Source organism: Idiotropiscis lumnitzeri, chromosome 12 (genome assembly GCF_059441095.1).
Source record: "Idiotropiscis lumnitzeri isolate Australia: NSW breed Sydney's pygmy pipehorse chromosome 12, RoL_Ilum_1.0, whole genome shotgun sequence".
In the NCBI taxonomy this organism is placed as follows: Eukaryota; Metazoa; Chordata; class Actinopteri; order Syngnathiformes; family Syngnathidae; genus Idiotropiscis; species Idiotropiscis lumnitzeri.
In genome coordinates, this window is record NC_142402.1 from 17,334,613 (window position 1) to 17,352,697 (window position 18,085).

Genomic DNA, 18,085 nt, shown 5'->3' on the forward strand with positions numbered 1-18,085 from the left:
TGTACATATTCCAACATCAAACAGAGACAGCATCTGATGTTGACATTTTGGTCACGATACGATAGATTTGCGCTTCATTTTTGCGGCTTTAGTTATTCATGTTTTTTTTCCAAAATATGAAAAGAAAAAAAATAATAAAAGTACAGCCATACCTGCAACTACATTGCGGGTTGTTTTGAATAGATGAGTTGACTCAGACGCTTTGTCCATACCAATGGTCACTCATACAAGGCGTGTGATTGGTTCTCGGCCGCGAGATTGACCAATGAGAGGATGAGGGCATTTATCCAATACAACTTTATTTATATAGCGCAGCTGGAGCACACATGAGCTGATTGGCTAAGAACGCTCGTTAGGCATGGGTTGCATCTAGCGCACCAAAAGTTGCCATCTTCTTCATCTATTTGTAACCACAAATTAAAGTACCTGCAACTTACTTTAAAAAAAATATATTGTAACCCTATTTTCGTAATCTGACGCCGGGAAATTGTGCATGATTTGGAAAAGTTATTCCAGAATTTAGACGAGACAAAATATTACAGCACTCTTCCCATGGTCATATGCTCTTTGTCCTTTTCGTAGAACAACTACCATTAATGTCGTACTGATTGAGGGCAGAGACTTGAGACATGATTATGAATCCCACTTGCGTTCTATGAGGGGGCCTGTTTCGTCATTTTTATGGGAATGCTGGCACGGATTAATCGCATTTTCATTCATTTCAATGGTTAAAGATCGTTTGAATTATTGCACTATTAATATGTTTTACCAAGCCTTACATTTGTTCACCTTTGAGCAACTAGCACAGAATGACTGCATCATAATTGTAGCGGCTGTGCTTTTAGTGCCTTTCTAGTGACGAAGACGACAAAGGAGGAGAGGACGACACTTTGTCACGGCGCGTTCCATTTAAAGAAGACGAATGATGGCAGGGTGGCGGCGAATGCGGCGAAAAGGGCGGGAAAAAGACGACGATGCGATCAAAAGTAGACGTTTTCCTGGCTGGCGGAGAAGATGGCTGCAAGGACAAAGAGCGTAAAAAAAAAAAAGGGGGGGGGGAAGAAGGAGGAGGAGGAGGAGGAAGGGGCTGAGGCAGTCACATAAAGCCACTGATGATGGAGGTGTGTGCGCGTGCATGTGTGAATTCAATTGAGTTGAACACAAAATTCACATCACGTCATGTGGGAGTGAGAGTTGTGTGTGGGCGCATGTGTACGTTAAAGACATTTTTTTTTATTGTAAGCTGTCCAGCAGGTGACATTGATTTTTACATATTAAAATATTTTAATATTATTTTACATTGAACAATTTAATGATTATATTAGAAATATTAACATTTAAATAATAATGGGACAGAAATTATTTGTTAATTTAATTTGAGAATTTTTTAAATTAGATTTCCTACCTTTTATATTGATTATTTTTTTTATCATACTACATTTTAAATACTCCCCATAATAATTATATGTAATGTTTTACTTATTTTTATTTTTTAAACATGTGCAGGGTCAATTTATTATATTTGATCATATTATTACACACATTACGTTTGTATGATAGTTTACACAATATTTAATTTTATATTTTATGATTCTTTTAAAAACACACCCATCCATCTCATCATAGATTTCATTTTCTTGATCCCGATTGGCTCGTGTAGGTCATGTGGTTCTCCTGCCACAAAGTGAGCGTGCCCTCCATTTCGTAAGCCTCACACTTCAAGCTATCAAAGGCGTCTTGTGGGCTTATAAAAGGTGAGAAGCTTTGTACAAACGCTCTGAGGTTCATTCTCTCCTGCCGCAATTAATAAACAGCACACATTTTGTCCGCGGGAAACGTTAAAGTGATTATAAAGCCGCCATTAAGCCACGGCACTTGACATTTAATAACTTTTTATTGAGATTCTGACGGCGACTGCAGATGTTGCCGCGCTCGCCTCGGACAATAAAAAGCCGCAAAGACAGAGAGCAAGCACAAGAGACCGTCCATTCTTCAAGTGTCGTGGCGACGTTAATCGCCGCTCGTAAAGACAACGAGAAAACCTCCGCCAAGGACGAGGATGTAAAGCCGGATCGTTGGGAATTTCCCTTTTCGCTTAGTGGCTAGCGGCGGCGGTAACACGAGGGAAACAGAGCAAGAAGCAGATGAGTGTGGGCAAGATAGCCAGACTGCACGAAAAGAAAAAAAAAAGTTTATGAGAAAAAAAAAATATTGTCACCTGTTGCTAGGCAGAATTCATTGTGCTCAACCTTGTCAACTAATGAGAAATGACAATCGTAAAAGGAGGTCAGACACACTTAGGCAGGATTGTCAAACTCATTTTTGTCGCCAGCCACAAAGTAAAAACTGTCAGTTTAAATACAACAACATGAAGACAATTTGCAATTTTGGTCTTTTAGCAAGAAGCATGAACTCCATGCACATAATTTGCTTTGGGGAGCTGAATAAAAACAATGTAGTAGGCTGTGCCTGGCCCCCGGGGCCGCATGTTTGACACCAGTATAAACATTTACAGTATTTAAAAAAAAAAACATAAATTAGTAGTATATTGATATTTCTACTATTCATCATGGATGGATGTCGTTTAATGTAATTGCTACTAATATTTTATGGTATTAAAGTTGTATTTTATTTACAATACTGTATTATGTTTAAATCAGTATTACAATATTTATTTGACTAATTATATTTAGAATGTTTGTATTTTATTTGATCATAATTAGATACAGTATATCGTACACATTTTAAATGATCAAATATTTTTTATTTTATTTGACACTTTTGATAACTATTTTAATTGTTGTGATTAGGAGTCTTCTCGTTTTGATTTATCATTTAATCTTTTTAACCACCAAAACATTATCTGGAAAAAAAAAAAACAAGATCAAAACAAACATAGCTTCATACAATCAAATGAAGACTCCCTTGGAATCCCTTAAAAGGCTTTTAGGATCACAAAGCAATAAAGTTAGCAATAAAACAACTGCTCTGTATTAAATAGAAAGACGCTGACCTCGAAGGCCCTCGCCGACGCCGAGCGCCAGGCCATCTTTGGTCCACTGGACGATGCCGCTGTAGTTGAAGACCACGCAGGAGAGGACGACCCGCTCACCCAAGACCACAGACTGGTCTGCCGGCTCCTGGGAAAAGCGAACGCACCGCGCTGGAAACACAAACACACAAAATGGCGTTTATTTTGACATAGAAACTGCATGGACTGGTTGCGAGGTAATCACAGGGCACACAAAGACAAGCAAGCACAATCTGATCAACGTATCATGCGTGTCTTCCGAATGTGGGAGGAAATCAAAGTCAAGAGTATCCGGAGAAAACCCACGCAGGGCCCGGGAGAATACGCAAAGCCACACAGGAAGGCTGGATCTCGGAATCGAACCCTGCACCTCTGAACTGTAAGGCAGACATGCTAACCAGTCGTTCATTGTGCCGCCTAAATAAAACGAACCAATTCAAAATTAATTTCATCAATTTTAATTTAATTGGTTTTAACTGTTTTATCTTTACACGACGCTGTATGAGTTTGTGTCTTAGATCACAATTTTTACGTTAAACTCAAAATAGAAGCGCTGCGCTCACGTTTGCTGGCTAAAGCTAATGCTAACCATAAATCTCTAATACTTTTTCAGCAGCACAAATGAGAGTACTTATTTCTTATTTACATTGACAAGACACTAAACATAGTAGCAACAGTAGTAACACCATGTGGAATGTTTAATTAATCAGTAATTTTACATTCAGACTTGTGTAATACTTTTCGAATTTTGGCCCTCTCAAGAGTCTGCAGCGGTCTTGCTAACTGGCTAAAGCTAACAACATAAGCTAAGCCAAATACTTTAGTTTGAAGCATAGGCTCTTTTAAACAAGTCTCATTTGCATTCCTATCATCCGTTTGTTGTTTCTTCTCCTTCTCAACGACTTTTCAAGGTCTCTCGGCAGATTTCGCTGCTACTTCTGTGCGTGTGTTTGTATACGCGTGAATGAGTATGCAGGCGTGAGTGTGTGTGTCGCGCGAACATCACTGCAAAGCTGCTCTTTTTTTTTTTTTAAACCCCCATCACACAGTACAAAGGATTCTGCTTACACTCTCGCATTTCCCCCGGCAAAATAAGCCTTTTGGCTACCGCAGCTAGAGCGCGCGGCGTGTAAAGACTACAAGTGTAGTGCGAGCGCGCAGGCACGCACGCACTCACGCGCAGTGTCAGGTGTGGAGGCGACAGTTTGCAGTCGTTTGCATCATCAGGTGATGTTTCATATTCTCAAAGCAAGTGTTGCACGCTAATTAAGGAAGAGAAGGCGCTTTATACATATACACACGCGCGCACACACGCAACACGTACACAAGCACTTTTCTGGACCCATACCCGTATTCCCAGTCTCTTTCACTCGCACACGCGCACACGCACACAGACACGCAAAGCTGTGAGTAATTCGCAGCACAAAGCGCGCCACAAAGTGATTCCACGGCGGCACACAAAAGTTTGGGTGTTTGTCTTCCCCGAGGGCTCTTCTGTTCTCGGCTCCCTCTTTAAAACAATCCCATTAGCTAATGAAGGCGACGGCAGCGGCTAATGAGGCGGCGTCGACGGCGGCGAGGTGCGAACAAGGGAGAGACAACGGAAAACCGTCGAGGCGGGATTGCGCAACCGGGCGACTTGGTTGTTTGATTTGCTTTTGTGGACTTGGTCGAATATGGTTGCAATTGGATGAAAGTCTGAGAGGGGTTTTGTTTGACAAGAATCTCTTTCCATGAACCAAATTAGCCTATTGCTTCTAGTCAAAATGTCAGACTTTCCGTGTCTTTTGGGCATTGCTTTTTGAGACTTTGTTGTGGGTCTATTCATGATGGAGCCATTATGATGACCCAATTTTATGGACAGTTGTCAAACTTCACTGTTACGCTCCGGGCCGCACGCTACGATGGAAAATAAAACGTGATCGCACATTCTTCTTATATAATAAGAGATCGTTTGGTAGCAATCGCACAAATTAACTCCACAATGGCAGCTTCAAAACAAAATGGCCAACTCCCTGTCTTTTTGGTTTATACTTTATTGGTGCATCTACTCGTGATAGACATGCCAACCAAATCTCATGTTGCTAAATGAAACTAGGTTGTATGTACAGCTTTAGAAAGACCCCTTGAGCCAAAATGGTTGACTTCCTGGCTCTTTTCTGGCAGTGGCTTCTTGAGACCGTTTTTGCTGGCCTACTTAAGATACACGGCGACCAAATTTCATGTTGCTAAGTGAAACTGGCTTTGAGTAATGGCTTTATGGAAATTCATGATGCACAATACAATTAAAGACAAACTCTTTGATGTTATGCAAATATTCAAGGTCGAAACATAGCGTCATTTTTAGTTAATTTATGGACATTACAGAGCCGGGATAAATGTGTGCAGGGGTGTGGGGGTGTGTGGGTGTGTGTGTGTGTGTGTGTGTGTGTGTGTGTGTGTGTGTGTGTGCGCGCGTGCGCATGCGTCCTGTCAGCCCGCAGCGGCGGCAGCTCAGATTGTAGATGGGAGAATCATACTGACAGAGAACAGAGATGTAATTAACCCTACGGGAAACACCACCGCCCTCCTCATCCTCCTTCCTGCAATGCAACCATCACACCAGAAACACGCACGCACGCACACACACACACACACACACACGCGCACCAACACACACATCGGCATTCTCCACCATCAGCATTCCCTGGTGATTTCCTCTCCCGTGTGCTTACTCTCTCTTATTTACAACATCCGTCCTCATTTCTGCTTGCCTCTTCTCCCGCTCTGACAATCCAGGTATCGGAATGCTCCAAATTACGATGGTTCAGCCTTCGCCGAGATCTGCCGCGCCATCGTCCCAGTTTGTTCGGAATTAGCAGGATTGCTGAAAGAAGACTGCGGGCATTTCCACAAAGGTTTAGAATGCGCAGGTCATGTAGTATAGTGTGTGTGAGAACAATGAAGTAGTGTGTGCGAGATCTTGGCGCATAAATAATTTGCCACACCAACTGAAGCTGGATTGCCCTGAACCGATGAAGCCTTCTCGGATGAGTTACAAAACTTCTTCGAAGACAACCGCAGCAGTCCAGTTGCAATCGCTTTAAAGTCCTGAGAAAGAAATGACGGTTCTTCAAAGTCAACAACATGCGTTGGTCTGTCTGCTGTTATGGAGTCCTTTTTTCATTTGCACATATAGGACAGACTTCTTTTTTTTCCCTCCCTTTCGTTTTACTTTGACACTTCCGTGCTGTTGTTGGGGACACGCAACAGTGCAGTTCATTGACATGAGCGAGGAGGCTCGCTGTTGTGTTCAGGTCCCACATAAAGACTGTGTGTATGCGTGTGTGCGCGAGTAACACGAGTGATGTAAATGAGATTTTCGGTAGAAAAAAACGCAGCGACTTTTAGAACACAAGGCTGCATATAATGCATTCGTAGACTTCCATAAAACAAAATATTCTGTCAACTTTTGAAAGATCAGCCACAACGCTCTAAATTGGCTGGCACTCATTTTAAGTTCTTTTTTTTTTTTTTTTTAATGGCTGTCATGGAAAGAGTGAATGTCTAATCCGCTGTCAACAAAAGTGAGCACACCTCTGAGTGAAACAGGATGTCCATAACTAAATGCAGTTCATTTTATTTTTTAATGATGTATCAACATTTAAGGAGAGCCACTGTCATGAGTAAAAAAAAACAAAAAAACATACCGAACATATTACCAAGTAAGTCGCTGTGGCAACCCCCTGACTAAAAAGCGACTTAGCCAAAAGTCAAACAATATCAACACAGCCGAAGGTAACACACAAAAGCAGAACATATTGGTCCAGCGTGTGTGTTCGTGTATGCGATTGTAAAAGTGGGCTTTGTGAGTCACATTTGTCGGTTCTCGCATGAGAGTGGCGCTGACTCATCGCTGGAGCCTGGTCGCTGTTGAGACTCACACTCACCAGGGGGGGAGGAAACACACCTCGATGTTTCAAACAGGAACCAGGTCAGCTGAGCGTGCCGTTTACCATCGTGTGGATCAATGAATGCAGACTGTTTGCTCTTAACTCATTCACTGCCAATGACGGCTATAGACGTCAGAAATAATTTTTTTTTTACTTGGCTGGCAGTGAATGAGTTAATAGAGAGACTGCTTTGCTTTTTTTTTTCCCCCCATCTCTGACAATTTTCTTGGCAAGTGTCGGGGGGCGGAGTCTGTCTGAATTGAATTTTGATGGCTCGAACGTACTAGTGGTATCGGTACTCTGTAACGATGCGTAGCCAAAAGTGACATGTATTAGTATCAGTCTTAAAATTGATTGTAAAGTATATAATTTTTTTTTTTTTAGGTGCCAACTGGTCGAAATCGCCATCTGAAGGCATTCAAAACACGTACAAAGACATGCACACGCAGACAAACCGACGCACTTAGGAGAACAGACGTACACACATCTGAATCTCACAGTCGCGCTCACACACTGGCTCTTTGTTGTTGTTTGTTGATTTCCCGGCGTCCCCTCGCCACCGCTTGCTCTTTGTTGTTGTTTGTTGATTTCCCGGCGTCCCCTCGCCACCGCTTTCATTTCCCTTCCAGCGGCAGCAGCGTGACGCCAATTGCCGAGGAGACGGCGGGAAAACTGAGCGCTTACTGCAAATCACACGCACTCGCAACAAAAAACCTCATCCAGGGGCATTTAACAAACACTCACCTACACGCACACACGTTCACAAAAACATGAATCAACTTAACTCAGCGCAATAAACGCATGCGCGCGCACGCACATGCATTCACACGAGGCCTTTGTTGCGCAATACAAGCAACCGATCAGGAGCCATCAAGGTTTGTCCTCCTTAGTGGCCCACACAGGGGAAATGTTGCTTGTAGTACTCCAAAACTACACGCGACACACACAAACAACGGCAGACACCCACCCACCCACACAAGACACTGATCATCTTAATGATTTCAGATGCCCTCTACAGCTCTCCTAGACAATCACAATGTCCCATAACTGGCGAGGTATTTTTACTCATGTGGTCCTCGGGGCCACCACGTTGGTGTGAGACACACATGCAGATAGACGCACACACGTGTACACAAGTACATAATAAACACACACGCACATCTTACAAACTACATGTGTACCAACAGACATACACACGTATGTAGACACATGCATATCTGTATACACACAGACAGGTACCATCAAAGTAAATGGCAAAAATGTACAGACATGCACAGAAAGACACAAGTAGACAGCTGTACACACACACACACACACACACACACACACACACACACACACCCCCACACCCGCACAAAACAGTTACATACCTACTACACACTTATACACATGGAGGGACACACAAAAAATACCAGGCATGCACATGCACACGCGCGTACGAGTACACACATCTATACAAAAGCCTGCGCATGCACGCACACACACACACACCCGCACTCTCTCCCTGCAGCCTTGTGTGTAATTGACTTGCGGTTTCTTACATTTCATCTCATCTCTTATTTCACTTTTATTTCTTTTTACGACTGCCTCAATTATTCATCTTCTCTCTTTCTCTGCCTTCCGATTTCTTTCCATCTGGTGGCGCTGATGTTTAATTCACCTCTTTTTCCTCCCCCCCTTCTCCTTCTTCTTCATCTGCTACTGCTGCTGGCTCTTAATTGCTTTTTAAGAGCGCTAAGTGTGCACACGAGTATGCGCGTGCACACACACGCACAAGCCAACCCCCCCCCACACAAACCGTCCCTCTCCTTTGTCGTTAGAGCACACTGTACATGTCTGAGAGCGTTAGCATCACCAAAAGAGCACGAATCGCGCGTGTGTGCGTGTGTTTATGTGCACAAGTGTGTGGTTGTATTTTTTGGTGCATGAGCGGTTGAAGGCCGTAAAATGTTGAGTGGTCGATAAAAACGAGACCAAGCGTATAGTGGCACGAGTGTGTGTGCGCGTTGCAGATTTTTTTTAGTGGACACGTTTTGTGTCAAACCAAGACGGCATTCCAGGTTTCCCGATAAAGCTATGTGGTCATCATCCACACAGTTATTTAAATGTACTCATTAGTCCATAAAACAATGCTGTGCTACTATTAACACTGGAATGCCAAGGATTTTTTTTACCCCCCTTCACAAAAATGGAGGGCAGCCGAATGGCTCTGAGGTTTTAAATGAAAAAAGCCAACGCTTTGGTATGAATGCTGGCTAGTTTAGAGCGCTATCCATCAATCCATGAGCCAAGATGCTTATCCTCACAACGCATGCTGGAGCCCATCTCAGCAGTAAATTAAAATAATAATAATAAAAAAAAAAATACTCATGATAAAACCATTACGCTACCGCCACCATACGTGTGATTGCTCTCCTCACCAGATGTTCAAAATAACCACCGCCATGCAGGAATAGGAGCAAACAGAATGACTAGAAATAATCCACTCCTGAACAAAAGAAAATCAGGACAAGAAGGAATCCACAAAGTCAAACAAGGCCGCAGCAGACTCCCATCACATAGGCACCTGCATTATACTCGTCATCAAGTGATGGCTCCTCGTCATTCACAAAAGAAATCCACACGGCCCCTCGGAACAACCGAAAAGTCAAAAATGCTCACGGCACGTTTGGTACATTCACGACAGTGATATTCAAACTAGAACCGCCACAATGCATCATAAAAGGAATCTTAATGACTAGGATCAATCCACACAGTCTAAAATCAAGTCAATGTCACGCTCAAGTCACGATGTATGTGTTATAAAACATCTCTCGCGTATTATTCACGATCAAGCCACCACCTTGAAATAACACAAGGATCAGAAATAATCCACAAAGTGGAGGCCAGCAGGAGACAAGACGGAAAGGGCTGCCAACCATTTCAAGAGGAAAAGCAGCGTTGATTAAAGCGTGCGTCAGTCCTGCTTACGGTGTGTGTTTGTGTGTGCGTGTGCATTCCCAGACAATGCGGCATGCCCATCATTAGCCACATCCACCGAGCGCGACCTGGCCCGCCGTGCAAGCAGATGAGTCATTATCCAAATAAGCGCCGCGCTCAGTCAGCAGCGACCGCCGCGCCGTTACTTCCTCTTCAATAAGAATCGGCGATGTGAGCGCTCCGCTCAGGCGGAACCCGATGATGAGATTCCAGCGGAGAGGGAATAAATGAAAAAAAGAAAGAGGAAAAAAAAAAAAAAAGAAACAAGCTCAGAGAACAAAACTTAGAAGAAGCGTAGAGTCAGACATGAAATGTTGAAAACGGGTTAAGTGGATGGACGGCAAGTTGTTTGCGGTGAGAGCAAAGTTTGCCGTCTAACAATGACACTGCTGAAAGTCATCAAATATGCATGTCCCACTTTTGCATTACTGGGACAAAATTACAATGCGGAAACTTTGAAATCTGTGCAGTATTCAAATACAGTTTGAATTTCCACATAGATTTGTCATTCATATTTATCATTTGTATATTTCTTTTGCTTCATCGTCATTCTGTATTTTATATATTATTACAAATTATTTTGTGCATTTTATAGTATTTATTTTAATTTTCTTAGGCGTTTTAAGGATGCAACTAACAATTATTTTAACAATCGATTAATCTGTCATGGAATTGGTTCCCAGCCAATCGCAGGGCACATAAAGACAAACAACAATTCACAGTCGCAATCACACGTAGGGACAATTTTTTCAAAGTTTTTCCATCAACCTAGCATGCATGTTTGGGGAATGTGGGAGTAAACCGGAGTACCCGGAGAAAACCCACACAGGCACGGGGAGAACATGCAAAAGCCACACAGGAAGAGCGATGCCGGAATCGAACCACGCGGACGTGCTAACCAGTTAGCCACTGTGCACCTTTTAATTAATTATTTAATTTTCATTATCTTTCAAGTTAATAACTAGTTGGAGATGTGTCTTTTTATATTCTTTAGTTTCACTAAGAGTAGAGTTATTGTAGATTTTTTTTTTTTTACATTTATAATATTTCTCAAATGCATTTCATATTTTTCCAGTTTGTACATATTTGATATTGCATATATGTTTTTCCTGATTTGTTTTTAGACCGCAGATTTATTCATGCCGATCAATATGAACTACGTCCCTTTTTTTTTTCTTTACACAGAAACTATGTTGTTTACGACTGAGGCAGCCGTTGAGGAGCTGTGCCTGGATGTGCTCCACAACTCCATTTCCACCTTTAGCATTAACATTATACACACAGACACACACACACACACACACACCCACACATGCACACACTGAGTGATTGACATGCCTGCAGACTGAAAAAGGATGAGCGCAAATAGAGCAGCGTTGTTCTGAGCGAAAAGGGGGGGTTGCGCCGAGGCATGCAAGCACAGCCTGGAAACAAATCCAACTGGACAGCAGAGCGACAAACAAAAAAGACAGACAGGCCGGCGGGATGGAGAGACTGCTTTTCTGTTTTCCTCAAATGTCATTGGCTACAGAAAAAAAAAAAAAAAAACGGCGACGCCAACAGGTGCGTTACTCACTGCAGCTGCACCAGGGATTTCTTTTTCTTTTTTTTTTTAAAGATCTCTCCTCTCACGAGACATTTTTGTGGGGATTAAAAAAAGGCCAAGGTATTTCAATACCGGACAAAATATTGAAACGATACCCATCCAGTAAACGTAGCCCGTGGATGGTAATAAAAGTAAATATTTCAATTTGAAGAGACTAGCACGGCGGCGTTAAACGGTTACTAAGGACCTTGCAGACGGCACAAAAGGGAATATTTGCTCACTTAAGAGACCAAAGAGCTCAACTAAATACATTCTTTTACTGTGTACGTTTTATTATTTATTTTTTTTTAAATCCAGTAATTTTACATCGAACGGCCGGCTGCACTGTGTTGAACATTCTGCTCACATTCGAAGAGTAACTCACAATACGATAATTAGGGGATATCTTCCAAATGTTATGGCGAGCAATATCAATATCCCACCGAGACAGAATAATCGATTAGTGCTTCGTTTCAGTGCATGGACTTATTCAGTTTATTTGTATTTTATTTTTTTATACGTAGACGTCGCTACACATTCAAAACAGAGCGTGCACAGTTTGGCTATGCTGATTTAATGGTTTGGATGAAGCTCGTTCGGATTGGCAAAATGAATCCCCCCCCCTCTCTGTGAATTAGATTCGGATTGAAGTGTTCATATGGAACAGTTTTATTCCGTTTGGTCACTCGGATTTATTCTAATTGGAATACATGGCCCTATGTGAACCCGGCAAATGATATCATCTGGATTCACACCTCTGCTTTAAATTAACGACAGACCTCTCCATCCATTTCCGATAGGGCGCTCATTAGCGTGACGGGTGAGCTGGAGCCTATCTAAACAGACGGCAAACACGCTTACGACTGTTTTTAAAAAAAAAAAAAATTCTAATTAAAACTGAGCGACAAGTGGCAGCGCAAGACTCTCAAACCAGCAATTAAGTGTGAAAACTAAGACTTCCTTTCAATGCGCCTTGCTCATCTAAAAGCTACGGCGCGGAATCGAGCATAAAACACGGCAACCTGTCAGTTGAAAGCAAACGTCTCTCTCGATGTAAAGATGAGACGTTCAAAGCGCCGCTCAGGTATCCTGTGCCGACATCAGAGGGATACACGATGAATGTTGAATGTTTTCGGGCCCGCCAAGTGGCTTTTTTGGCAGCCGCCACGTAGAGGGGAACGTCAAAAATTTGCCGCGGGAAGCGCGGGGGAATGTAAAGGGAATTTCTGAAAACGGGAGTGGGCTGCGGCGGGGGATAGGGCGCATGCAAATGAGCCGCGGCTCCAGCAGGCCCAAGAGACGGATTGATTCCGTACGCGGGCGTTCCAAGAATTGATTTCTAATGTGCGACTTGTTCAAGCGAGACGACGGAAGCGCTTTTTGTTCTTCAGATGGAAATCGGGGAATGCATTAGTAGTGATTCTTCTAAGCGCCACATAGAAGTTGACTTTCATCTTCTAGCCTCGCATAGATCTATATCTTTTTTTTTTCTATCATCTCACATCGCTAAAAGGTGGAAATAAGCAGCCAGGCTAAGACGAGATGCTCGCAGCTGCTGACATGCGCCTCAACAGTTAACAAATACGTCAATAGAGTAGTCCTTCATTTCCGTATGTATGAAAAGCCAACTATGAGTAGCAGTATTTCTACAAGACGACTGATTCGATAAATTCAATGAAATCGAATGGCTACGCTATGTAGAGGTGGACTTTTTACTACAATTTTTTAAGTCGAAATAAACTGTGATCGTCAATCGTTCAGTCCGTCGTGCTGTTTTAACAACGCTGCCGTCAGGAAATTTCACCGTCTGTGTAGCATCGGTCCGTCACTGTCCTTAAAACTGCTGGATGAAAAAAAGAACCCAATTATTGTAAAAAAAAAATTAAATAAATAAAATAAAAAATAATGATAAATAAATAAATACATAAATAAATGTATTAATTAATTAAAAAAACGGGCCAGCACACTACCCCATAATTTGGATTAAATTGACCCACGTAGTAAAAATAACCCAATTCTTGACCAAAATTGGGTTATTTTTGACCCAGCAGTTTTAGACGCGAACTCGCTAGCTAGCAGTTAGCCAGCTCACTCTGGGCATGGACACCACACGCTTTTGCGGAACTAAAATTGAATAGAATTGCACAGAAGCTATGCACAGTCAGTCAAAAGTGCGTACAATGATGAAATAAATATTAAAATTGGAAAAATGTTGAAAAAGAAAAATGTCCAAAATATAAAGAATCAATTTCCCAAAGTAGCAATGCTCTCAAGCTCCTTGTAGCATCTCCCCCTGCTTCCCCCTCTAGCTGTCACTTTGACTATTTCCATCCATCTGTTTATCTGTTTTGCCTCTTTGAGGTTGCCTTGCTGCGTCTCACTCACGCACACACTCACGCACGCTCACCCGCCTTCCTTCTTGGGTCTCCTGGGGGTGGGCTTACGCAGTGGAAGTGGGACAAGAAGCAGATCAAACTTCAATCTCAGATCTTAACAAACCCCCCAACCCAGAAAAAAAAAAAAAGGCCCAGACACACATGTGAAGCTAATTGGCTTGTTGACAGTGAAATATTTAAAGCCAGCAATGAATTATAAAAAAGGAGACATCGATTGTGTATTTGCGGCAGCATTAATAAAACATTGACGTCCTGCGCGCTTCTTGTGTGGCCTCCAGAAAAAAACAAACAAAAAAAAAAACCCACGACAAGAGGAAAATTAAATAATAAAGGCAGCGGATGTACTTTTGAAACGTGTTTTCCCGGTCGAGGTCACGGCGTCGCCTGTTCACACTTTGGCACATTTTCACACTTCGCTTGGCGCTTCCTTGATTTTTTTTATCACTTGGAGTTTGGAGTCCACTGCTGTTAACGCCGAAGCCGCTTAGGCTTTTTACTTGTTAGGGTTTCTGAGTAAGATTTCAAGACAGCGCTCGGCTTTGTACGTTGGATTTTAAGGCTGGGTTGAGGTTTTAAACCAGCCCTAGGGTTTCCAAATAGGGTCACAATATTTTAAGTAATTTTATAGCCATCATTATTGATAGTTTTTTAGTTCATCGAGAATAAGGACCCAGAGAAAACAGCTGAAGTTATAATAATTTCATTTTAACATAATAGTTCATCTTTAGAGTAATAAGTCAACACAACTATAAAAATGTCAAATAAACTGCGCAATATAAAAAGTGTTTTTTAAACATAATGTGATATAGCTGAAAAAGGTTTTACAATATAAGTATTTCATATCAGTCAGTATTGATTGTTTTTAACCTATTAATTTTCTTTTTATCATGGTTGGTTTAGTGGCTTTTTCATCTTTAGTTTAACTGCTTCTTCGTATTTGAAGGCGTCTGCAAGTTGCCTACAACACACAATGCCGCTGTCGGGGTTTGCTTTTGACTTCATCATAGGTATTTTCTATTAATATCAATCACGTGTCTATCATGGCACATAGTGAAATGTAATTATTGCGCAGCCGTAATCTGAATCCAGATTCTCTAGTTTTGTGCAACCACATCATGAAATAAAATAAGAAAAATAATCACGTTTTTTTGCTATCCTTATTGTATGCAAAACCCCGCCTTGCCGCCACTTTCGTGTCCACTGTCAGTACAAAAGTAAACTGTACACTCCATTTTGGAGCTCATCCTCCTCATCCTCGCCGTCAAACCAGCAAGAGCCACTATTGGTTTAGAATGTTACCAGAGGTTTCATCACACCACCGTCACAGCTTTCTGCTCCAGTGCATTCCCACAGAACTTTTTTTTTTTTTTTTGCAACCAACCACCTTATCTAACCCTTTTTTTTTTTTTTTAAATAGAACTTCGTAGCAATACAATTAACACATACCAACATACTGTCCAGTAGATAACTATTGTGATTAATACTGATAAACTCACCAAAATGGCTTCTTATTTGATGATTAAATGTAATCCCTCTTTCCATCCACGTTTTAAGGGACTCTGTGGTTAACTTTATCTTGATGTTATAAGATAAAAGTACCTACTTACGATCTTTAGCTTGTGCTGCTAACTGCTAGCGATATCATTAACGAGTTTGTTATCCAACTCACGAGTGTCCAATCAAAAATATGCTGACGTCACAGTTCGCCTCAAACCTGATTGGTTAAAGTGGCCGCATAGAAAATGACAGAGGCAGAGTCAGTCTTGCTGGTGACTCACGTGACTGGATTCAACACTTGATGTACAGTACTGAAACTGACGAAGATACGAAAATTATGATTAAAAAAAAATACATGATGAAAAGCAGAAATAATAATTAAAAAATTATAACTCTTAAACTCCAGGAGCATATTTTCAATTTTTCTGGCACAGCACACATTCTGAATGCATAAACAGAACATACTTTATGTGACACAACCAATCAAGGAGATAAGCAAACAATTGAATAGAAAGGGCTATTGTGAGCATTAAAATATGCTAAAATAATAAAAATAATAAATACATTCGTAGTTTTAATTTAAACGGCAGGTTTTCTTCTTGCCCGGCAACACACGAGACTGAAATCTAAATGGATGAAAGGCCAATTCGGAAGTAGCACAGATCAATCAATGGAAGACATACAACTATTAGGGAACACTAACGAAGAATACAAAAAGTAACATCGCAGTAACATGCTTTATCACCTGGATTTTGAACGACAGAGGCGGATTTTTCTTCTTACCCGGTGACACGCATGAGGCTGAATCTGATTGGATAGAAGCTTAAAACCAAACAGACAACAATTGAGGGGAAAGCAATCAATGGAAGATAAAATACCTATTGGGGAGCAATCAGCAAATCTGGCAGTGACACACCAGTCAGTTAATACACGCACAAACACTCGCGCACACAACTACTCATCTCTTAGTCTGTTTCTCCTCACCTCCCACTCGTTTTCCTCCCTGGTTTTCTCTGGAACAGTTTTAATTAGCTGTGTTAGCCCGAGGTCAACCTCTGCTCCTCTGCGTGACAACACGCACACAAACACACGCAATGTGCTGATGACAACTTAGCACGGGTTTGTTATTTTACTCAAGCAGAAATGTGCGCATCGTGTGTTACGTTCCGCGTCGTCGTTAATAGATGCGTATGCATGGAGTGCGCGCGCGCACGTGCGCATGAACCCATATAAATATAATATGCGTGCACGTGAGCGTGGACCGCAGCCCCCGGGAGGTTGCGATGGCGGCAGCATTAAGAGTGACACAAAAAAAGCTGCATCGCAGCGCGCGCGCACGCACACACGCGGATGTACACGAAACCCTTTCAAAGTCCTGCAACCCAGCTCCAACTTGATGAATTTTTCAGTTGCCTGTAAAGATAATCAGTGAGAAAAATGGTGTTTTTGTCTGCTGCGACAAGCGAAGCCAAACCTCGGCGGAGTTCCGACGCAGCAATTGCGTTTTTTTTTTAATAGTGACGGCGTGCGTGTGTGCGCGCGTGTGCGTGTATGTACGTGACTGTAGACTTTCCAAAGTACTGCGCTTTTGTCTGTCTAGTAAAGGAAATTTGGCGACTCTCATATTCCACCTCTGCCGTTTCCCTAAAACTACATACAGTGCCCCAAAATTGTCAGGTTTCTCAAGACAAGGTTAGGTTTTCCATCAAATTGGCATTTCGAATCTGTTAGGTTAAGAAAGCTAGCGATCGGGTTTCCACTTTAGGTGTTGGGATTGCGTAAAGTTTTCAAATAAAGATGCGCGAGAACCGATACCAGGCATGATATTGGCCCGATACTAGCCTTATTTCAAGATAGAGTAATTTTCAGGATGCCGATACCAGCCACCAATACTTTTGTAGCCGACGTGTGTGTGATGTCATGCAAACCGTGACCATGACTTCTCTGATCGACAGGTATAAAGAAGACTTTGAATTGTACCACTTAAAAAAAAGTGTTTGTAGGAATGGTTGGTTTGTTACGTTTGTATTATTGTTAATGTTTTATCTTGTGTGTTCTGTAAAGTCAGCTGTTGTAGGACACATCATGTTCATCACACAGACAGAAAGGACTTTGTTTAATATTGTCTGCGCTGATGTTAATTGAAATACTATGTACCAAAAGTACTACAAGTGGTGTCGGTACTTTGTATCGGTGAGCACTCAAGACTGACTACTCGTATTGGGATCACTCGAAAACAAAAATCTTAAATTTTAACAGGAGTTTTAACTTGTTTTTCAAGTTCATATGGTTGGGGTTTTGAAGAAATGTCTCAAGTCTGGGTAAGGGTTTTAAACTTGGATTAGGGTTTACAATTTTGGGTAAGGGTTTCAAATCAGACTTGGGGTGGAGTTAGAATTGATCAAGAGCAGGTTAGGTATGTAAACTAGGATTTTAGGCCTGGGTTCAGGTAGCTGTACCGGTAGGTTTTAAAGACAGGTTTAAAGTTTTTAATAAGGTTTTCAAACCTGGGTTCGGGTTTTAAATAATGATTTAAAAACATATGTCAGATTTCAAGTTAGTCGTAAAACAAGGTTGGCATTTCAAACAAAGACTGGAGATTTCAAGATTTTTCAAATTAGGGTTTCAAACAGTTCTAAATTTTTCTTTCAATTTAGCAAAGGTT

The 18,085-nt window shown here is 41.7% G+C and overlaps 1 protein-coding gene across 3 annotated transcripts in view; it reads right to left on the reverse strand.

Annotated features, from left to right (window-relative positions):
* kirrel1b (kirre like nephrin family adhesion molecule 1b) overlaps window positions 1-18,085 on the reverse strand; it is a 47,402-nt gene that overhangs the window by 17,323 nt on the left and 11,994 nt on the right. For 2 of the 3 annotated variants that reach the window (XM_088311257.1, XM_088311259.1), the window contains exon 2: window positions 3,014-3,163. In XM_088311257.1, coding sequence (XP_088167383.1) covers window positions 3,014-3,163 — 150 coding nt within the window. Of the gene's footprint in view, window positions 1-3,013; window positions 3,164-15,419; window positions 15,538-18,085 lie in introns of those variants that run through there. The other variant, XM_088311258.1, reaches the window with a different exon arrangement.